At 39.0% G+C, this 24,378-nt stretch overlaps 1 protein-coding gene across 5 annotated transcripts in view; it reads right to left on the minus strand.

Moving 5' to 3' along the window:
• Positions 1-1,596: 1,596 nt before the first annotated feature.
• grb14 (growth factor receptor-bound protein 14) overlaps positions 1,597-24,378 on the minus strand; it is a 29,069-nt gene continuing 6,287 nt past the window's right edge. For 3 of the 5 annotated variants that reach the window (XM_068704044.1, XM_068704060.1, XM_068704051.1), the window contains 13 exons: positions 24,028-24,157; positions 10,166-10,322; positions 8,351-8,472; positions 8,111-8,185; positions 7,831-7,968; positions 6,656-6,766; positions 6,452-6,547; positions 6,030-6,092; positions 4,260-4,376; positions 3,898-3,967; positions 3,726-3,813; positions 3,147-3,240; positions 1,597-3,004 (listed from right to left, as the gene is read on the minus strand). In XM_068704044.1, the coding sequence (XP_068560145.1) occupies positions 2,858-3,004; positions 3,147-3,240; positions 3,726-3,813; positions 3,898-3,967; positions 4,260-4,376; positions 6,030-6,092; positions 6,452-6,547; positions 6,656-6,766; positions 7,831-7,968; positions 8,111-8,185; positions 8,351-8,472; positions 10,166-10,322; positions 24,028-24,157 (1,408 nt within the window). In that variant the 3' untranslated portion in view covers positions 1,597-2,857. Of the gene's footprint in view, positions 3,005-3,146; positions 3,241-3,725; positions 3,814-3,897; positions 3,968-4,259; positions 4,377-6,029; positions 6,093-6,451; positions 6,548-6,655; positions 6,767-7,830; positions 7,969-8,110; positions 8,186-8,350; positions 8,473-10,165; positions 10,323-10,696; positions 10,952-17,215; positions 17,415-24,027; positions 24,158-24,378 lie in introns of those variants that run through there. The other 2 variants (XM_068704078.1, XM_068704069.1) reach the window with 2 other exon arrangements.

Raw genomic sequence — 24,378 nt, forward strand, 5'->3', positions numbered from 1 at the left:
AATTTCCTCATATACTCTGCCTAGACTCATACTCAAGCCCAAATAATGTACCTCTGAGGATCAACAGCAAAGCAAACAGCAAAGTCTTCACTTCATTAGAGATACAGTAATCAGTAATTGGTTAAAGACAGCGTAGCCAGATAATTGAATGCAGACTGGGGGAATACAACGAGAGGGGCATTTTAGAACAGAGTGAAGTTGACAACTCTGAGGTGGAAAATCTGAAGTCATAAGAGTGAGAGTGCAGCCAGGAGTAAATCCAAAGTAGTGGTGAGAAGTGTTATGAACAGTGGTGGTTGTCCATGAGGGCCAGAGATAGAGCGGAGACAGGGTCTTTATTTACTGGGAGAAATGTTGTATCCACAGGCCGTTTGGGCTGGATAGAGCTGGATGAATTCATTAAAGGAAGCGCAGTCTCTCCCAGCTGCCATCTCTCCCCCTGCAGCCAGACTCCGATCAATGGCAGGAATACATCCAAAACAACATTTAGCACAAGACCTCGGAAGCAGGGGTGCATTTAAGACTTCTCTGTGTGCGCACATCTCCCCTGGATGTTAGCACTGTTTCAAAATGTGCTATTGAAGTAGAGGAGGGGAGGAGGTATAGGGGCAATGTGTTTGTACCACAACAGAGAAGATTGTTCAACACGAATGTTCAAGACAAGACGTTCTTCCGTTTACTATTATGTAGGGAATAATCATATCCTTTAGTGTTTTTTTTCATATTTCATATCCGATGGAGCTCAGTTGTAAATGAAAATAAGTTTACCTTCAATTCACTACTTGCACCAGTAATATTACATTACTTAATATCAGAGAAACAACAGGCACACAGGGGGTATCATCCTAATATACACTGACTCATTGCAATACATTCGATATACTGTACGTGTTTCTTGGTATAATCGCAGCATTTGCATATACAATCTTAGATGCTCAATACCAGTGAAGTCTTAACTGCACAACTTTTATACAACAACTTTTTGAAGTCAACGTAAACTTAACTTGCATCTATGACACATTTTATATGTATTATGTCATTTAAATTGCATAAGACACAAATATTTCAAACATAAACCTGGACAAGTAGTACCATCTAGTGGTTATAAAAATGATTTATGAGGAGGATATAAGTGTATGTACACGTATACACATGCTGCCCACAAAATTCATTAAATCATACTTGACAATGTTAGGCTAATGTGTCCCATACATATGCTATATAGTGCTGCTAAATTTAACTATGTGCTGGATCTTATTAGAAAATCATGTAAAAATCTTTCTGAGCAAAGAAGCGCCCCACTGTGTGCTAAAGAGATGGTTCAGGGGAACGTTTCATTGCATTTGTATCATAACCTATTTTTCATACAAACACTAAGCAGTATACTATTTTATATAATAAAGAGATGTAGTCATCTATTGCTCCACACTGTCCCAGATCTCATCTGGGCTTTATAGTTAAGAGTTTACCGTGCTGCGTATTTAACTACAGCAATTGCTGGCAGCTTTTAAACATCATTGAAACCTACTTGCTTTAACTAACAGTGTGTTTATCTTGCAGCTTATCATTAAATGTAACAATAAATCATACAAATCATACATTACAAACAGACTTTGTTTATATAAAACTATGCAGTCCATGACATTTATTGATCAATGCACTGTTGTCCAGCTGAATAAAAAAAATGAAACTAACAGAAGATGGACATTTCAATTATGTCACTGATTGAAAATGCCTTGTTCTTAAAAGCTGATGTATCATTGGCTTATTGAAAACAAATAATATCTGAAACAATATTTATCCACAGCAGTGGCAAACTGTATACCTGAATCTTTGGAAAATATAAAACCTAAATTTCAACACAACTGAATTTAGATATGATCAAAATCAGTCACACAGTATTTCGGATTTCCATCTTAATCTAAAATTAGTGAAATATATATGTTCACCGTTCTCGCTGTAGAGCAAGCTCACAACTTATTTCATGTAATACAAACATCTCATTTAATCACAATCGTTTACAATGAATGTACAGTGCAGGTTGTGTGCCATTTCTCTCCACCCGTACATTACCTCTCCGTTTCTCTCTACAGCAGTCTCAGTCCAGCTTACAGGGCATGCACAGTGACACCTCCTGATAGGTTCTTTAAGCACTCAAATAGAAAACAATCATTTTCTTTTTTTAAAAATACCTGAATGCTTAGAAATACAATGACAATGAAAAAGTAAGATAGCTTAGTTTTACACAAATTTAACATGACAGAGGTGTTGTGTACTACAAGTCCAAGAATGATATGGTTTCAAATAAAAATGAATGACAGGTTTATGTTTATGAAATTACTGTATACATATCGCAGAAGACATTCGATTGAAATTTCTTCAGTGAAAACTCAAATGCAAGCTACTGTATGTATACGAGTAATAAAATACTTTCTTTCACTGATGTCATGATGTTAGAATCACAAGCTGTTCGCAGTACACGTTCAGCTCTACGACACAGTACAATAAGTCATGTTTGGACTTTGCACAATGGATTTACGGCCACACATGGGCACATTACAGCGCCAAAGATTAACGTTCAACAAAAAAAAACTGCACATCATCTTCAGCACATGTAGTCAGTTATCATACAGTCTATTGTCAAATTCAACTTTTTCTGAAATATAAAAATAAGGAGGAACCACGTAGCAAAGTATGAAGGAGGCGATAGTGCATGATAACAGTGGTTTCAGTTAGCACGGCTGTTAAGTCTGTATATCTCTCTTCTTCAAGGCACAAGAACACAGGGAGTGTATGTCCTGAAAGGCCCTGGAGTTAAGGTGCATGTGGGCCCTCGGGGGTCTCTTGGGTCCCTCGTTCACAGGGTGATCCGGGCACAGTGGTGTTTGAGCTTGCAGGGCAACACCCCTCGGTTTAGCTGGTAAAAGTCCACCAACTGGATCAAGTCAGAGAACCGCGTGTGACAGTCATCCAGACTGTAGAATGACTCCCCTTCGTCGTCCATCTGCAGTGGAGTATGCACACATACGTGCACAACCACACACAAAGGAATCACGAACAAGAGATAGATGACTTACTAAACGTCAGGCTCAAATTGGGAAGATTAATAAAAAACATTGTATGTCCAAACAGTGGATTGTACTCACAGGTAAGATCTGAAAGTGTTTGATTTTCTGCATGTGGCACAGCGAGAGTACAAATGTCTTCGGGTTGCTTTGGCTGTCTCTCAGAAGAAATACTCTGAAAACAAGAAGAACGCTTTTAAATGTTCTCACTGCAACCATATTTAAGATTTCCCCAAAAAATATATTAATGTTGTCTCTTGAAGTCCAGTCATTATGGCTCACTAGAGAATATTGTTGTAAAGATACATTCAGATGTTATGATGATATAATAATTCAAACGTTTCATGCGTCTTCTTAAAATAATCTCTACAATTATTACATTTTGTAACTACCCACCACACAATTGCACAAATGTATTGTCAACAGAAATGTATTTGTTCAATTTAAATGTGACTCACATTAAAAGGTATTTTACAGGAAAATCACCCTATAATAACAAAACTACCACGCTTGTCCTTTAGAAAAGTGGATATAGCAAAAAAGCCTCACTGTTGAGGATCATGAACCAAATGCTGTAAACCCAGAGGTCTACCTACTACCTATAAACCTAATGTCTTTAATGACATAATGTAACGACAAAAAAGCACTATAACTGCTTACCCATCGATAAGACCCTGTTGAGTGATTAGACGCTGAGCCTCGTCCCGAGACAGTTTGCCGTGGAACCAGGACTGAGTCAAGTGGATGGCTGAAGCACAAAGAGAAACAACATATTGCAAATTATCCATTTCACTTATGTACAAAAATAATTTTAAAAAAGCGTCGCACAAACCTATGACTGACACTGAGCTCTGTGATGTGGAGGGGCTCCCATGGCTGCTCAGACGGTGGCAGCTCTTCCGCTACAGGAGAAATGAGTTATAGTCACAATGTAAGTTGAAGCAATGTTAACTTATCCTATTATAATCACAACTTATGAGGTGCTTACAACTGTTGACTTAATAAGCTTTATTTTGTTGTATTATGTGTATGAATATACTGTTGAATATTAAAAAGCACTATGTTAATTCTTAATAACTCTTGTTACCCTGGACATTAACAGATTTGATGTTTGTCATTTGTCAGAGCTCATAATAACATTTGAATGATTTGTTTTTATTCTAGAGATTTTCACCAGGTGATACCCAGACTTACCCTCCATGACAGGCCTTCCTCTACAGCCACAGACAGCGCCTCAGATGGGTTCTCAATAACCCGACTCTTTTGGCCAGAAAAGTCCATCGCCACCAGTGAATTCTCTGAGATACTTCTCTGAAATTGTACACATACGTTGAAATGTTATTTTTGTACTGACCGTATGACTTATTTTTGTTCAAATTATTCCCCTGTTGTTGTTTATTTTGCTTTATTTTCTCATAAAAATTAAAAAAAAAAAAATACTGTATAAAGATATGTATTTTATTCTACAAAATACCCAAACGTTTTCCTTTTTGGGTTTGATTTCCTTTGTATACTGTGGAAGAGGAGTGGACTGACTTTTGCTGTCTCATGGTATTGTATTGCCATCTAGTGTTTGAGTAAGGACTCCATTTTTATCATTTCTAGATGATGTAGACAGAAAACTCCATTGAAAAGGGATTAGAGTGGCTTTGAAAAGAATGACACATGGGCACATTTTAGTCCTTTAAGCTGCCATATAGTGAGTGGCTCACTGCACACACTCAAGAAAATTCTTCTTATCAGGATTACCAAGAAGCTTTTAATATTACCACATTTGTTCCTCTACCACCTACTAAGCTTAGAATATAAATGAGTGGTTAAAACAAAGTGAGCAGTGTTTATTTGAGCATAGAGGCATTCCCGTCTGTCTTATTCACTCTGCCCCAATTCCAATGATGTAAAGATACCCATCATTGTGCATATATATCTTACTTAATATTGTATACGATTGCAGCTTTTTATTACTTTTCAGTGATCATATGAAGCAGTTTTCTCAAGGTAGCATGTTTAGCTAAATCTGTCAAGTATAGCCCAGGAGATTCAGCAGCCTGACCGTGCATTTTGGCAGATTCATGTACTCTCCTATCTTTCTAGCTAATCCTCTTGGCGAGGCTGTTGCTCACATATGACCCTCCGACAGCAGAGAAGAGGTGATGAGTTGTTAAATCTGAGAGCAGCTGATCACTGTGTATTTTTAGAAAGTGGAGGGTTCGTGAACATGTCCAAAAGCCATAAATAGATTGTGTTCACTGCCACGAAAATACTCCCAGTAGAGTCTGAGGCTATTCTGAGACACCAAACCCACATGAACACACTGAAGGTGCCTCATTTGTCCTATGCAATTATATTACAACACTGCTATGTGTTGGCCTGTGTATTGGCCCAACACATTTTTAACGCATGAAAACGGATCTTTAAAGCTGCATTAATGGATTTTCTTTGGTCACCTGGGAGCAGTGCAACAAGCTAGAAAAACAACAGACATTGTACTACCTTATAAAGTTGATATGGCAAACTTGTTCACAAACATTTAACTATACAATGTCCCATTTTCACTTTCCTGGTCTCAAACCAACTCCTGAGTAAAATATTTTTTTTAGCCGCTTAATGCTCTACCATGTTCTCCAGCTAGTTGCGAACATTATCAGTCTGCCATTTGGTGCTTGGCAGGTATTATAAGTGGGTATAGAAGAGCTTTATGGTTGAAATACGTTGCCTGCTTGGGTTTGAAACAAGGTTGGTGAGGACAGTATGTGGGCTGAAACACCAACAAGCTAATGCTGACCCAACCAGGTGAAGTTAAGGCAAACTGCAGATTTTCTGTTAACTGTGTGAGCTTTATCACAATCTTTTGATCCACTGTTGATATAAAGCTTACCAAAGTACATTTTTAATGTGAGGATATAAGCTTTTAAGGCATTTTCAAGTGAGTTGCAGGACATAAAAATAAGACCTTCAGCTTACCATTGGCGAAGCTTTTTGTTTCTGGTGTGGCTGAATGAAGTTTTGGTAGAGTTCCATCCCATACTGGAACACACAAAAAAAGTCAGCATTTTAAATTCTAATCTCAAATATCTATTACATCTTAACTTTAAAATACTTTCAGTATCGCTGGAGAGTAGTGATGAAAAGGGACAGATACAAATAAAGAGTGTTAAGCTTTACTGTATATTATTTATAGACCAGCAGGAGAGTGACTAATGCTCTTAAGTGTATCCATCAGATATCCAGACAATGAACACATGCTGCTTCTATAAAGGCTACGAGTGCTAATCCAGCATCACTCAGTAGTTTCCCTTGACCTCCTCCCAAAGCTAAATCTGATTCTAGCACTGACTCAGCATTCCTCCTCTTAGACATCACCAGTTAGTGATCAGAGAGCCAACCTTTAACAAGCGCATGGCTGTGATCCAGCAGGTCCTGGTCTGCTCATCATCCGCACAAAGCAGCTTCAAGTCCCGGGCTGAACTACACTTTGTGGACTGGAGAAAGAAGTTACAAGGAGACAAAAGGAGTTCAGCATGCTGAGAATCAATACTCTACTTCTGCTCCTTTGGTGCAGTTTGCGCATTTCTAGAAAGTGATGGTACCTTGACACAGAAGCCATAATCTGTAGGGGCTCCATGGAGTTTTTTGGCTGACAACACTGTGTAGACATCACTGTCACTGAAATCGGCAATGAACTGGAGATGCCTTGGTTCCTGTGTAAAAAAAGAGGAAGTCATTATAAAACAAAAGCACAGAAAGAACTTTCATGCAACTTCAAATCAAAGTTTTGGTTCTATTATTCAACTCTGCGACATGTTTGTAAATCTGCCGCGTGAGTGATGGAGACACATGTAAGGTCTGTGTTTGTGTGTGTGCGTGAGTCTTGCCTCTTCAATACATTTTATGATGTGGTCACTAATGTGAAGAACACAGTAATTTACTTTAGTAAATGAATTGGACATGAAGCATGCATGCTTCTGTTAGAAATCCATAACTGAACAGTGGTAATTTTTTTCGCAGAAGGAACATAATAAAATGATAGGAGCTGTAACGAGACAGTATCAGTGCCCACATTGTGCCAAAGAAAAACATTTCAAAGAAAGAAAAAGGCACAAAGATTACCATTGTTCTGCTTTCATGTGACGCAGCGGCCCTACTTCCTTATTTAAAGTAATGCCTCAGCCGTTAGCGACTGTGCTGACTGACTAGCAATGTGTCCGACCACAGATGAATGGTAAACCTGCTAGAGTAAAAGTGGGCGCCATAGCAAAGCCTCCCTGCACACGAAAACAAAAGGTCTACTGTTGTAGGAAATGAAAGCAGTTGAGAAATGGTTGTGTTGGCACGCCGTGTGCCTAGGTATAAGCTTCACTTGTCAGCAGCTTTGAGAATCCTGTTTCTGCCTGGATGACATGCCAGCTGACCTAAGGAAAATCAAGCTCAACCTGTTCCACTGCCCTCTCCAAGCACGAGTGAGATATATACAGAGGATGAACTGTTGACCCCACAGTGTACCAACAGTAGTCTTTTCCAATTTTATCAAAAATATTACAACGCAACTACAGTATGTGCATTAAATTCAAGCAAGGGCTCCAGACCAATGTAATGCAACAACATATAAATATCCAAATAGGATATCAAATAGGATTGCGTGCAACAGAATGGTTTTAATTATATGCAACAAATAACCCATGTTGTATTCCGCTTCTTATTTTGCTCTTAGAATTTCGCAAAATGCAGAAAATGTTCTGTAGCCGAGTCATTTTGTTTTACTGACCTTGGAAGTTCCCTTGTTGGAGAAATAAAGCCCCGACCTCCGCAGGACAAAATAAAACTTCTTCCAAGACTTCCTGCTTTGCTCTTTGGCATGGAGGTGTCCATGTATCTCTGGACAAGTGCTGGAGTTGAGAAAGGTCTGTGTTGGGTAGAGAGATATGTGTCCATAGATGGGTGTGTACACTCTTAACGTAAAAACACATTTAGACAGGAGTTTGAGAGCCTCACAATTGGCACTCAATGGGGAAGAGAGTGCAGCATAAACAGAAAGAACTTAATACCTGTATGAGCTGAGAGTGATCCACCACCCCATTGGTTTCACTGGATATGGAGACCATGTGCTCCGGGAAAAAGTCCTACCAATATGAAAGCAACATCATTTGTTACAACACTCTTTAGTCTCCTCAACCCACACAGCAGTCGGAATACAGGTGGTTGGTTCAAAGAGAGACTGCCCAGAGGCAAAAATCATGTGTATGAACTCCTCACCATACCCACAGCATAACGCTATCAAAACTCACCAGGGGTTTCCTGAAGAATTCATATTTAGCATAATTCTTCCTAAAATACAGCCGGCAGTCTGTGTCCATTCCCCAGCCTGACAGCACCTCCATAACGGACTCGTGGTCTTCAATGGTTCTCTCTAGTGAGACCAGGAGGACAAGAAAAAGAAAATCAATGAAAATGAAAATCAATTTTTTCCACTTCTCTATCGACAAAAGATGGAGATGGAATAGAATCAGCTGTAATGCCAAACCAAAGATAAATACATACGTTTAAATGGTCTAATCATAATGCAAAGATGTTTGTAAATTATTTCCTGACAAGAGATTATTGCTTTACATGGAGGCACACAGTTTGATTATCAACCTTATATCAATGTGTAACCTCTGGACGAGAGCAGAGGTCTCAAGAGAATCAGTAGAACATAAATATGAATTATTTCCCAGAACACAAATGTTTTCCCCCGATTCAACAGAGACACGAGAAGCAGCTCTCAACTTTGAACAAACAATCAGGGCAAATACGTCATCAGACAACAAGTAACTATTCATGATTTACATGGCTGATAATATGATTGTGAGAAATTACATAGTGTATGCCTTGCTTTGTTCACAATATGATTTAATAAGCATTTATAGATATGAACTTTGAGTGGTCTGCAAAAAAGCAGGAAAACAGACTACTGCCTTAATTCAGTGAAAACAATACATCTCATTTCATCTGTCAGTTTATCTGAAAAAGTAAAATAACAAATATCTATATACATGTTTTTCACAATAAAGCAATACGTGGCTTTGATGAAAGAAAACATTGATGACTGGAACAGAACAGATGGATGAATTATGTAATGTGTGCAATAGTGTGAAAATGCAGCAGAGAAATCTTGTATGCAGTCATACTGTCCCTCAGCAGATCAGTGTTATTATATCAATGACAGATATGTGTGTGTTTTTCACTGTTGGCTTATTAAGAACTATATTCAATGTCAGTCATACACCATTCTTGAATGCAAATGGTAAAGTGCCTTTGATAAACAAATACTTCTGTTACAGTACATGTTACATAAATGGTTACAACTAACAGCAAATTATTCAATGCTGTGCATCACTTCCAATGTTCCCTAACAGTATCTAAAGCACGCCATTTCTGTAATAACATGAAACCCTTACCCACACCTAACACCTTTAAACAGTTGTATGGCCTTTAAAGTGCTTTAAATTAAAATGTATCAAATTAGCAGCAGCAGGTAATGTGGCTTAAACATGTAGACCTCACGGCAACCTCACAACAGAATATGCAGACAATACTGGTCGGGATGTAAATTGTACAAGTGAGAGAAAATCTCCATACCCCATTGAAGACAGTCTTCATACATGCATTGCACTACCTCTCTTCTAATGCAAAGCCAATGGAGGAAAATAAATTATCTTCTATACAAGGAAGATATAGAATTGATGCCTCGCAGTGATAAAGACACAATCAGTACCAAATATTAGCCCTCCTCACATTCTACACAATGTAATTGGGCACTAAACTTTGAACAAAAACACAGGGCAGTGCTCTGTTCCACTCACACATATCGCCAAGTCACCTGCCCACCACCCCCACTTCCTACCGCCACTCCCATCAAATCAAGCAAACCTCGCCCCTAGTACCAACAACATTTACCATCACATGGTGAATACCAGTACATAATATCAAATGTGTGTATAGTTTGATCAACAACACTTAACCTGAGCTGCCTCTACATAATATCTAATACTATTTGATTAGGATAATGATCATGCATGATTTTTTACATAATGCTATTTATACAGAAAACAATATTTTACCTATTCCCAGATGAGAGACGTGTTCAAAAAGGGTCCAGCTGTGGTCATCAATGCAGTGGTTCTTCAAGACAAACAGCTGGCATATGTCCCGGGCAGTGATGTCACTGGGAACCTCCACTGCCCTGCTGGTGTTATCTTCACTATAAACTTTGATTACCTGAAAACAGAAGCATAGAATCAACAACCACTTCAACCTCTCAGCAGGATGAGATACTTTTTACCTTTGAGGAGCACAAGCAGAGAGTGTTTTTTGACTTGAAGTAATGCAATGAAAAGTATTAAAAGTGAGGCAAAGTATCAGACAAATTACTCAGGTTGACCATCAAACACCAGTTCGGTAGCCCGTTTCCTATTGCAGCAACAACTTATTTAGAAAATTAGCGTTGATAAAGGACATTACAAAGTAGAGAACAATGTGAAAAGCATGTTCCAGGATGTAAACAATTGAGCTTGTGAAGTGTATTAATCTTGCAACACCACAGTGAGACATCAAACACTTAAAAAATGAATCCATCTGAAAGAAGAACTTACCCCCCTGTTTGGAGCCAAGCAGTGTTCTGAGTTTGTACAAGATCTGTAGCCTATGCATGGCTGAGTACACAGCATTGCAAAAGAGAGCTAAGAAACATAAAAACACACGTCTGACAGCACTGCGAGCGTCAGCTGGGAAGGACCGAGACTCTCTCTCTAGCTCTCTCTCTCTATCTCTCCCCCTCTCTCTCTCTCTCTCTATCTCTCGCTCTCCCTCCCTCCCTCTCTCGCTCTGTGCTGCAGTGGAGCTGAAAGGAGGCAATTAAGCAAAACTGCCTCTTAGCACAGCGCTGTCCCAACTCCACCTACTGTATCTGTATTGCTAGGGGTGGATACCAAATCACCTGCTACCTTTCACCACCACTAAGCGTCAAGAAGCAAGAGACCAATCTGCTCATTAACTAGAGTCCCTTTCAGAAATGCACCACACTAGGTCGGATCTTAAACCATCTACGTATCACTTTTCACATAGCACTAGTCTGAATTGAGAGAGAAAGTCAGATTACGTTATGTCTATGTCTGCATCGCCTATTCACAAAATCTATTTTAATAAACTAGGAAATACTGTAAGAGAGTCCATTTTAAGATGTTGAGGAGATCAATTTTCTCATAGCAGATCAGTCTTAAAACTCAAAAACTATTTTTCTCTTTGCGGTAATTAAGGTCTCCTGCCGTAAGGAACATTAACCTAAAAGTCAGAATGACAAAATGCCATAACTTTACAGATAGATGAAGCCAGTAATCCTATTCAATGTCTGAAAATGGCTTAGAGGAGGAGAGAGACTGAGAGCCATAAGGCTCCAACCCCCTCTCCATTCTCATTCACACACCTATGGCAAGCAGAAGTCCAGCATAATGCCCTGTAAGAGCCCACAGAGCAATTACAAAGGTGCTGATTAAATGAAATGCTAGTTGGGTCAACTCTGTCTAAAGTTGACATAGTGCAGAGACGGGGTATGGAGGGGAGCAAAGTAAAGACCAAATGACTGTCTTTTTGTTTTCTTTCTATGAGCGCTATTGGTAGTTCAAAGCTGGGCAGGGCCAGCCTGATTCCTTTTGTGGAGAGAAAAGAGGTCAGCGCTCTCCAGCAGGGCTGAGGTTTGAGCCCTCAAGGAGCCATCAGCAAATAGGAGCCTTCAGCTATGACATCATCTCTCAGCGTAAACCATTTAGTGTTTAATCAACCCACTTGGAGCTTGACAAAGACAGATATCTTTGCTTGTGGATGTCTCACAAAGACGAGGGCGTACGCTAAACAGATTACTCCAGCAGCCCGTGTTTTAATATAGTTAACAATGCAGGTTAATTATCAAACCTCTTTTAAACCACATCAGAGACAAAGACAACTACAGCTGAGAACAGTACAAAATCATATTCATTTAAAATAAACAAACCCCAGATCATAAAAAAAGGTATGAATTTGCTGAACTGCTGATCATAACTGCATCTAGCCTGCACTCTTGTTTAGCTGCTGTGAGGAAGCAGCTTCCTGAGAGTTGGCCAAATCAAATCATTCAGGCATCACATTTCACCAGGGACAGGGTAGGGTTTGTCAGAGGGTGAGGAAACCTTTTTGGGGCATTAGCATTGCAGATGTACTGAATGTTTGCAGTACTTAACACACACCGACTGAGAGGGAGGAGGTGACATTTTTTTAGTTTGGATGTCGAGAAAACACGCGTCCACAATGAATGAAAATTAAATTACATGAATCCATTCCATCACTCAGACCACATCCAATAGCCACTTACATGACCCCTTTACAAGAGGAGGAAGGGAGACAACACAGGGTTGCAGAGCAGGATTTTATGTTATAAATCACTTATTGAAGTTTTGTAAAGACCTCTGGCAACTCTGAGTCAGCTGGTGTTACAAACTGTTGCTTCAGGACCGTGTGGCAAACAGAAAGCCAGAAATATTCACACAAACAAATGTAGGTTCTATTTTTTTACTTCCTTTATACTAAACATTTTACACTGTTTAAACAATGTAAATTATGTTCATGTTAAATTAGAAAATAGAACTTAGAGGCATGATGGAGTGTGGAAGTGTCCTGATGTGAAACCTGGTTCTTGTGACAATATCTATGAAACTAACTCCTAAAGATTGATTTTTTGGGGGGAGGTGCTTTATCACCATGTTACTTCTGAGGGCGCTACATCTGAAGCACACAAGCAGAGCAGTTTCCTGTGCTGTCTCCATGGTTACGGTGATAGTATTATTTTATTTTTTTGCATAATTATCACAAATGATTTGATGTCAGATAGTGGGTGTTAGGCCTAAGGCACCAAAATGGTGCTCACATGGTTTGGCATCAAAAGCATTTAAAAGTGAGGATTTTAATTAGGGATTCTGCTCTGCAGGTTAATTTAGATTCACCAATTAACTTAGCAGATGTCTGAGTCATGAAAATATGCTGTTGGTTGTTTTCCAAACATTGAAAATATTCCATGTTGAATCACAAAGACAGATTTAAATAAAACATAAAGATTTTACATTAGATGTGGTAGTGCAGTGGCATGTTGTATTCAAACTTTCAACAAAATATAAAGTGAAATGACAACTCGCCAATGACATCATCAGATGAGAAATATGCATATTTGCATAAATCCATACTACATAGTGTGTGTTGTTCATAATATCAACAGATAGGTCAACTAATGTAATTGCACAACCCAAACTGTTATTACTTTTACTTCCTAAAACAACTTACTGGATCATTATGCATCATTTCTCATTCGTAACATTGAGTGGAAGATACTGTTAATCATTGGTTAAGAGTTTCTAATGAATGGCCAGGCAAGGTAGCATGCTGTGTGCTCGGCTGCTGTCTTTATCAGTGAACACAGAGCTGCATTCATCAGCCAAGTAACCCTGATCCAAATGTAAACATGCTTTCACCTGAATAGCATTCATGTACGCCTACGTCATGTCAATCAAGTACACCTTTTATGTTGCAACGTCTCCGTTAAGATTATTGTTCCTCACATTAAAAGGGCAAAAGAGCAAACTGGTTTCAGCTGTTCCAACTAAAGATACAAGTTGTTTTTGTAAAAACTTGGTTGCAGCCATGCCAAAACAAGAGGTCACCTTTAAGGCTCACTGGGGTGAGATGTTGGACAGCAATTCAATGTCTCAAAACGGCATAAAGTGAATAGTTTAATTTTGAGCTGATTGTGAATGATATATGCATCATAGGGATCATTCCGTTGGCTTAGTTTGGTGCTAGCTAGGTTGGTTGTGCTTGATATTGGTCTGTAACTTTATTGTAAAATACTTTAAAGCTCATCACCCAGATAAAAAAATGCTGAATGGTTAAATTCACCACTGTCAACATTAAATTATTTTCACAATTTCCACACACTACAGTATTATTAGCTTAGTCAAAACCAAAGCAGAGCAAACATTCAAAAATGTCCTCCAACTCAAAGAGGCAGTCAAACGTGCAGTCTAAATGTTTAAACTGGTTGGTGACAATGTCTCCTGCTGTGGCCAGAAACTTTTTAAAAGCAGTCATTCATGAAAGGATCCAGTACTTAATATTAGTCAGTTAAAAAAAAATCACAAAATATTGTTTTTTCAACATGAACGCAAAAACATAAAACTATAAGTACGCTTGAAAAATACAGACCTCCATTAAGGACATGCCCTATTTCCAGTGACGTGCGGTGAGGTTCGTGTCTGCTGAGGCACTGACACTACATAAGTCAGGTTTACAAATATATGAACCCAATAGAGTAGCTTAATTCACCATTCAATTGGCAGCCTGCACATTGACTACTGGTTGTGTTACATATTTCATATCAGCATTCTTCACACACACACACACACACACACACACACACACACACACACACACACACACACACACACACACACACACACACACAGGTAAGGTACATATTTGATTCCACAGATTCAGAAGCGGAGCACTCGCGGACGCCACCACCCGCGAAAATCGTGAGATTCCGCGATAATCTGCGTAACAACCACGGATGTATAAAGAGAACAACAAACACATAAAAGATTACTTTACCTGTCTGATGTTGAATTGCTGTTGATTTGGTCATATTTCCCTGTCTTTTGAGACATTTTTAAGCTTGGACATATTGACCATTTTTGTGGTCAAAGCAAAATAGAAGAAGAAGAAGAGAAGTGTAGAAGAAGAGCAACGACAGAACAAGCATAAACCCGACCCGTGGGCTCTCGCACGCCCTCTTCTTTGAGGCAGAGTAGTGTTTGCCCCTCTGTGCTTTTTCACTGCGGTTTCTGTCAGATCAGCAACACTAAATATGTTCTACACAGACGTGAAATACATTTCCTATTCTATGGAAAGAAAGGACATATAATAAAAGTGTCTACAAATATTACAGTGGTGACAAACAATGAGAAAGCAAAAGGCACGCGCTCAACCCAGTTTGTGAGGGATTGCGCAATCTGAGGTGAGGCACAGCTCGTCGCTGCCTCACCTCACGTGTCTCCTCTGTTTGAACAGGACATGCGCTAATTCAGAGATTTTGATTATAAAAATGCTTGAAATTATTGGAATCATACAGAAATTACAATTACATTTATAGCACAGATCAGTAGAGAAATATTAATATTTATTTTAGCACTATTTGCTATTTACTTTTCATGATGACATCCCCTGACCGCACGTCCCTGCCTATTTCACAATCTAAGCCGTGATTCAGGCCTGCTCCAGAACTTGGCTCATGCTGCACTCTTCCACTAAGATTCATAAAAATTGGGCCAGTAGTTTTTACTAATCCTGCTGACAAACCGAACTGAAAACATAACTTCCTTGGTGGCGGTGATAAGAATACCATAAGTTTATAAATTACAGAATCATGACCAAGATGTATATAGTCAGATACTTTAAAGTTGGAAAAATAAACTAAATTAATTTCTAAATTAAGGCAATCTTTTTTTGTGATAGTCATCAGCCAACGTACGGTGAGGAGCGAAGCAGAGGGTGAGGCAAAAGAACATATCGTGCTGTGTTACAAAGAACCTTCAATGAAAAGCCTTGTCTGGACAAGGCAGAATAAATCCAGACATTGACTATGTAGCACGACATATAGTCTTGTTGAACATAAACTCTATTAGACCTTCTTATCTCAAGGACAGCACAGTGTGAGACATTTTGGCAATTAGACCGCTTTGGTTTAACCTTGAACTGCACTCTCACAGCTGCAGCTCTATCATGTAGTGGTGGTGAGGAGGTGGCCTCCAGCCTCGTCTATCTAAGAAACCATTAGGAAATGTCCTCACAGTCTGATCCTCATTTCCCTCAAACCCTAACCCTAACCCTATAGCTCATGGCTCCCAAATATTAGCTAAGCACTGGTTCTCTGGGTGCTGAAACAGAAATGGACCAAATGGAAAAACAAATCAAAAGCCAGGATATGGTTTGCTTTACAGAGCATCCAGCGTGCACCAATGAGTAGATGAATTGCAACAGCAGACAAATGTTATCAGGCTACACAGATAAACACGCTGGAAAGCTAGTAGCTACTTTAAACAAAAAAAAAGACTGCTGAGCTGCTGCGGTCTTATCTAAAAAAATAATTTAAATTATTTGGTCGAATTTCTATTCTTCAGAGTTTGTTGGTATTGGATTTTCACAACATATTTGACACAGAGATAGGATGTAAAAGACACTTGAGGTGGCTTGATGAATAAGACAGATTTACTATCATTAGAACATTGCAGATGTGCCTCTTTATAAACACCATATTCATCTTATACCACCTACTGTATATGGTTCACGAGAAGGTGCCATATCTATCACACAGTTCCACATTTCATTGTACGTTTCAGCTTGGCAGATTCCAGGCTTGCCTGTCTGATATCATATGAAATACAAATCGACATCCCCGCGTCAATGTAAACAATAGGAGCAAGACATCAGAAGACGGAAGGCAAGAATCTATAAATCCATAAGGAATAATAGAGCAGGATTAAAAGGGGAGCAGGCCGGAGTTTAAGAATTAACATTATTTTGTTGTTGGAAAGTCCTACCAATGCAAAGCGCTGCTCCACAGACAATATATTAAAAAAAACACTGTATATGAATACTGTGACTTTACGTGTGGGCTTGCTTTGTTCCGATCAGATTTTACATTGTAGAATATTTCCAGAGTCCAGAGAAGCTACTCTCTGAGTTTAAAACACCATCTTTTGCCATCAAATGACACATTGCATCTGTGTCAAAGATTCATTCCAAGAACGTGCTTCCCACTAATGAAAGCTAACATTTTTTAAGAACCCAGTGTGAATCCCGGTGAAAGTTCAGATTGAGCAAGTAACAACAGCACAGAGAAATGATTGTTAATATAACATACTTATGAAGACAAACCCTTGTTGTACACATAGTGAGCCCTTTTAGAGTGCTCACATGATGTTGGATCCAGCGGCATTTAAAAAGACAGCTCCAATTTAGAACGATCTTCACAAATACAGAGGAACATTTTTTTTAAAGAGAGAGTAGAGAAGAGATGCGTGTAAGATTCCTACCCGCTTCTGCAGACAAAGTGGTGTGATGGCAGGCAAGGTGACTCTTCTTGCATGGAAATTCATGATTCTGCCTTAGATACACAATTAACTGCGTGATACGTACATAGTAACTGAAAATAAGGATAATGTACCAATTGTAGTTGTAAGGATAATTAATAATATATTATACAGCACTTAATACTATATGGTAACCCGTTTGAAAGCTGTTAGGATGACATCCCTCACAATGAAAGTGTGAGAAACTCAGTCATGTCGCCTACCCACAACACAAACTCCTCCTTTGTCCTTGGGATTGTAAAAGGTTTTCCTTTTCTCTCTTTTTAGAAAGGCAGTTCCAATAAACACAGAAAAAAAAAGGATTTTCTCATGAATTACAAAGCTACTGTTAAATACTTGGGATCAAAGCAATGCATTCTGCCTGGCAATACTATGAAAAACAAAGCAAATAAGCTGATGATTTCCAAAAGAGTCCATGTGTCATGTTTTTTCTTACTTTGTAGCCAGACACTAGACAGCTATTTTTAGTCTCAGAAGTAAAATAGATTTCACCAAACAAACATTCACAAGCATTTTCATGAAAATCTCGCATTGTAATATGTTGTATGATCTATGTGTTTAGATAATTACAAACTGAAGAGTGTAATGGGGAAATCTGCAGATCATCCATTTATTGTCTTAATTACTTTTACTTATTCAATTATCATTAGTATTTACAATGTTCTGAAGATACTGTAGTTTTTGTTGATATTCATACACTGCTTTGGCACTACTGTATCTAATATGATCATGCCATTTGGGCCCCTTTGAGAGAGAGTGTGAGAGAGAGAGAGAGAGAGAGAGAGAGAGAGAGAGAGAGAGAGAGAGAGAGAATCCAAAATAGCCCACAGCCTCAATTCACAACCCACATCTGTTTTACTGTAAGACTAGACAAAGAGGCCTTGTAAATATGAGTGTGCCATCTTTACAAGACACTAGCATTTTCAAGCCTCAGTCTTAACCAAATCAATGTCAAATAGAACACATTTTTTAAAAAGGTATACAGTAGTTTAGGTCAAACAGATTTGTGAATTATTTGCCCCTAGTTTAACATATTAAAATGCACCTCACTTTCCACTGTTACTACTATAATAAAGTAGTCTTTTCAGAAATGACATGAGCACAAGTATGAACAAGTGCTTGCGCAAAAGATACCAGATGCTGTGGAGGGAGGGGATGCCATTTCAATAAAACTATGAGTGCACTTATAAGGGAGAGACATTCGCAGACCACAAGGAGCCTGAAATAGTTCTCTAATAAAGACCACACACATACAAACTCATTCGGCCCTGCTATGGTAATACTGTACTATATATCTGACGCATTTTAGGACAATGTGTAGGTTAGTATACTGTATATTTGTTGTGGTGTGAAAGCTCTCAGGATGTGAATACTTTGGTTCACTCAGTAAGATAGAAATGCCTCCCAGAGAGGTAAAGCAGCCATGTTGCAAATCTTCTTGTCACCAACACTTTGCGAAGCTACAGTAACAAAAATCTGTACAGTGCATTTCAAAATGTGCATGGGTCTATTTATTTTATCTCCTCACCAGCACCAATCATTGTCCTCCATTTCAACTCATGAGAACCTCCCACAACAGGCTTCATGTTTATCTGGAAACACAGCACACTGGCTTGTGAGAGCGCAGACAAGCAGACGCTGCTAGTTATCACACAGCTAAAATGAATTGGAATTAATGGAGCCAGAATGATAACAGAGTCTCCACAACTCCCATAACAAAGCCAGACACATTGTCCTTGACCACAGTTGATTCAGTGAAGACCCCTTGCAGGCTCTGTCAAAGTAACAAGACGGCAACCAGAGTAGCAGTGGAGCATACATGTAGGTATGGAGTGTACAAACACCTTTGACCGGGGAGATTCACAGTGTACCCATCAAAGAACAGCCAGAGATATAGAGCAGCATTTGTCTTGAGGAAGGCCGCAGCCAGTCATGCTACAATCTTATCTTCTGTAAACTTTTGTTCCCTGAATTTAGCCTTTGAGGCAATGCCTCCTGCTCTAAAAATGGCACCTAGCCTGGAAAGAAGCAAAATCTTTAGCAAATACTGGGGGAAAGAAGTCCCTAAAATAATTGTAGCTATCGTCCACACACGTAACCGCCGAGAGGACGCTTCCAAAGCACTGACTTTAAATTATTTTTGTAGATGTTATTGCTAAACAATGAAATGAAAATAAATGTAGATGTTACTGCTGTTGTGCTTTTGTACACGGTGGAAATGCGAGTCGGACACCAGTGACTACTGTTGTTGGACTTCTAGTCCACTTGTGCTCAGGACGCCACTCAGTCCCCTTACTGTACTGTATGTCTATGTCTTTTCATGTATTACCATTTGCCTTGCTGTAAAACCAATTGCCCTTCAAGGACACAAATAAAGTTGAAAGCACATAATAAAACTGAGCACCATGAAACTGACAACTACAAGCCAAGTTATGGTAGAGGGAGAATGATGATGAGTTAGACGTGTTGTAAGTACAAGGCACTACAACGGCGGCCATAGCCACGCAAGGATTCACAAGTATTGTTGATGATGTGCCACTCAAACTACTGTTACAGATTTGAAATCCTGAAAGTGTAAAGTAGCATAAAAAGGAAATAGTAGTTCAGTACAGGAATTTGAGTAAATGTCTTGTGTGGCACCAGAGTCCCTCTCTGGTGCCACACAATCCAAAGCATACTAACTGTACTTGAGGTGTGCTGTGACATAAACAGTTAACTATGCCAACCTTCAGTGAGGTGAGGGATGCCTTTTTGTTCACACTACTAAATGTTTGACTGAACAAATTCAACTAAGATAAACATTACTAAACATTTTTAGGTGTATTCACATGATATGTAGCGCTGTTTGGATTTGGTAAGATCAGAAAAGAGGGTTAGAGGGAGAGAGTTGCTTCTTGTGTTTGACAGAAACAAACATTCTGCGTTTGGTCTATTCATATCAGACTATATATATATATATATATATATATATATATATATATATATATATATATATATATATATATATATATATATATATCACATACTCTGTTAGGCACAAGGAAGGAAAGCTTTGTTAAGAGATTACAGCATGACACTTAATTCTAACTCCTCTGATGCTCACATTTATCTATTGCATTATCAATGACATACTTAATGTTGATAGAGTTTATAAATGTCAAATGATACATGCAGTGTGGCTTCTGTTTGGTCAGTATAAGCAGCTGTCTGACAAATGATTAAGTAGCTGAATGGAGAGAACATGAATCAATGTTTTATATTGTATTAAGTGTGACCCTGGGGAGCCTATTACATCTGCTGTAGAGGAGAGGCTGAAACTCAAGAATGAAGAATGCAGACATGGTGCATGTTGCATCTGAAATAACATCTCTATAGGGGCAGGCATTTCCTCTGAGTCATATGGCTGAACTGAAAACTCAACACCGTCTGGAAGCAGACTGCCTGTGCGCTTCTGGTTTCTGGTACGAGCCCAAGCATGACTGCCCACTATATTCCTGGAGAGTGTAGGCTTTGCCAGATATCATGAAGATTTGCTGTTTCGTCCATGATGTTACGCTCAAGGTCACCTTACGTTGCCCTAATCCACAATATCAACATGGAATTATCTTCATAATGACCAACTTGTAGCATGACACACTTCTCTCTCCAACATATATTTATAGCATCATCAGGTAATGCTACATGTTGCGTATTTGCAGTGGTATTGTGCTGTGGCTTGGCCAATAGTCTTAGAAGCTGAGGTCCAACTCAAAAGTGCCGGGGGATTTTATTCCACAAAGTAAATCGACAAATGTCTGGGCTGTATGTCTGAAACAGCTGAGGTAGTTTAGGACACATTCTGACATATTCACCATGCAAACCGATCACAGTTGTCTTAACCTATTGTATGCAGAACAATGTATTTTGGCTGTTGTGGTGACAGTAAATCCAAGTTTCTCAATGACGTAATGTGTCAGTGGTGACCTAGTGGTGTTGTTATGGAAATGCTCCATGAAACTGCAAACACAGGGCTAACAGGGGGCTCGGATAAACCAGTTTCTCAGCAGTGAAATATCTTTAATGCCTGTGTAAAACACCAATGTCATGCAAAGGGTATTGCCACAATTCAGCAAAGCCAATCAAATCAACTGCAGTAACATTTTAAAACATGGTCAGCCAGACACTGACGGGCAAATTCACTAAGAATGAAATGCAGCAGCTGCTAATTGCAATTATCCACGTGCCAAATAATACATGTTGCATTTGTGCCATGAGCACGATAGGAAACAAGAACAATGCCAGAGAGAAAGATAAAGGGACGAGGTGCAGAGGCATTCCTTAAAACTTTAGCCAACCAATTTAAACATGACAGAGAGAAAGCGACTTTCGGATTTAATTCCAAGTCCGCCACTATTTTTTACCACCAACTCTTTAGATACGTGCAAATAGCAGAGGAGCAACATTTGTCTACAGTAGCCTGCTCATTATATAATCTAAGCCTGTCTTTAGTAGAAAATTATTATTTTCAAATAGTTGAAATTACTACCCAAAAAGAGCCACTGGGAAGCTAAATGATCTATTTTCCTTGTAGAAAGTTAGGAGAGTAAGAGGGAATCAGTGCTGCACAGTTGGAACAATGATGTCATTGGTTTCTTGAGTGCTACTGAAAGAAGGTCATAACCCCTGTGACATGAGGATTGTGACACAAAAACAGCTGTTCACTCTGACATACTCCCTTTGTCTTGCCGGTACTGCTGCTGAAAAGACTAAGTAAGAGGCTGCCAGGCCCATGAGGTGAAGGCACAGGCCTCATCAGCGAGATACATGAGGAGCACTTTAAGATTTGCTCACAAGGAAGCCACATTGTTGCAGAGTGATGTCAACAGGGTGTCATATTGCTCCTTCACTGAGAGGCTTGAGGATAATTCTCTCATTTATCAAAGAAAATGACGAATCTGTGGAAATCCCTGTTCTTCACAATCGGCTGGTGAGAGCACAGGATAATTGGCACACGATGCCAATCACACATATACTGCTAGTACAATGGAGGCACAACTTTCCATATGTATTTTTTTTCATTCTCAGGATTAAAGCTACACATGAGCACAGAATATTCTTACATTGCTGATTGTCCTTGGTAACTGATGAGCTCTGTAATTTCAAGCTTTCCTATGAGTCATTGCTTTGAGGTGCCCCCTGCTGCTACACACACACACACACACACACACACACACACACACACACACCGCAAAGATACAGAAAAACTTGAAATCAACTTCAGCATACAGTCTATGGATCCTCATCCAGGAAATATCTAGTGGTTGACAGACCAGACTAATTTAACAGCCCTGGAAAATGTATAGACAAAATCCATTTAGAAACCCAGGCTCTTTTGAAGCAGACCCATAATTGTTAGCTTTCCAATGTAATGAATGTGCTCTCTTTTTAGAATTTGGCAGTGAGTTCTGTATAAACGTACAATCAACAACAGATCACAGTCATATTAAGTAATATTTTGTAGTGCATGATAATACATTTTCTCCTGACTTGCACTGATTAGTAGTTATATGATGTTAAAAGGACAGTAATAAATGCATATGCAGATCCCACTGTTCTGATAAAAATAGTACTCAGCTATCAGCAATGCATATGGTGGTGTGTTCATGTCAACTGTCAACATGACAGTTTTCCAAAAATCACATTTTAATAAATCACAATATATCACTTAGCTTACAGTATTGCAATACATCACAATATATATATAAATATATATCGTGATGCTTTTTCATGATGTGTATTGCATCGCCAGATTATTGCCAATACACAGCCCTATTAACCACCTACTTGATGTGGGGTTATAATTCAATTCTCCATTCAGGACGAACACATCCACTTTGTGGGAGCCAATAAGCTACATATACTACATACAGTATATGATAATTTAGGGTAAGTCTCTTTATTTGGTTTTGTGAAGTATACAGACCCCTTTACAAGTCTGCTAGCATCATTTGCTAGCAATGAGAAGTCTTTAACTACTTCTGTGTGAAATCAAAAACCCATTGTTTGTAAAGTAACTATACATTTTGTGTGGTAAATCTGGCACTGTTATCTTTTGTCAACCATGCTGGACCGGAAAGAGTAGACGTAGTAACTAAGAGGGGTGGGGCTTAGTGAATGGTCAGTTGGTGACCAACGTAAGAAATAAAAACTTAACTCAAGATCTAGATTGGAGTGAAAGCTTTGCCAGTAACAGCGGGTACTTCCCCACATCCAGTGCATTACGAATCACACACCCTAAAACAAATGCAGTGTCAACTGAGTGGCTGTTGGTCACTAAGCCAGGTATTTCCTGGGTAAACCAAACAGTTATAATCAAATTTCAAACGCAATGTTTACAGGTGGGGTCACACGTCACATGTATTGCCTGTTTTTATGTTAATTAGTTGCCACTGTATGTAGGACTCTCAAAAAGTAGCACCATTGCACGTTTGGATTTTCTGAGTATGCTGACTTTTATCTCGTCACTTTTATCTGTTCGCTGTAACCAATTACATACTCACACACCATGTGCCCTGAGGTTTCAGATAAATCACAAGACAAACATGTCCTGCAGTTGTTTTTCTGGCATTTGTTCCAATTAAAGTTAATAATGCATAACTATACTGCCTGAGGTAGCACATTGAAAATGTTACAAAAGGCCTTTTTTTTTCTTTCTTTTAAATAAAATGCCTCTTTGTGCCAAAAACACCCTCTAGTGCTGTAAATGGAACACTCACCTGAGTTGCACTACTTTTGGTCCATGGTAATAAACATTCAGAGACAAGGGGGGAGAGGGTTGAGGTGATAAGCTCAGGGAGAGGGTTTGGAACAGGGGAAGGGAATGACTCCTCTTCCTCTTGATTGCTCCTGAAGGGCAAAAAAAAACAAACAGGCACAGAGAGAGAAAGAAGCAGATGCTGCATAAAATGTGGCGAGCATTGTTCACAGCTTATTCCAAAATATATGAGATCCCATCGTTTCAGAAAGAAACAAGTATGTCAGGCTGAATGTTTGTGCATTGTGAAGAAAATGATGCACACATCTACAATATTCTATTTGATCATCCACTTAAAGATACAGAAGGTTCA

The sequence above is a fragment of the Cebidichthys violaceus genome, unplaced genomic scaffold (genome assembly GCF_023349555.1).
Source record: "Cebidichthys violaceus isolate CVI_PGR_0920_01 unplaced genomic scaffold, fCebVio1.0.p SCAF_11, whole genome shotgun sequence".
NCBI lineage: Eukaryota > Metazoa > Chordata > Actinopteri > Perciformes > Stichaeidae > Cebidichthys > Cebidichthys violaceus.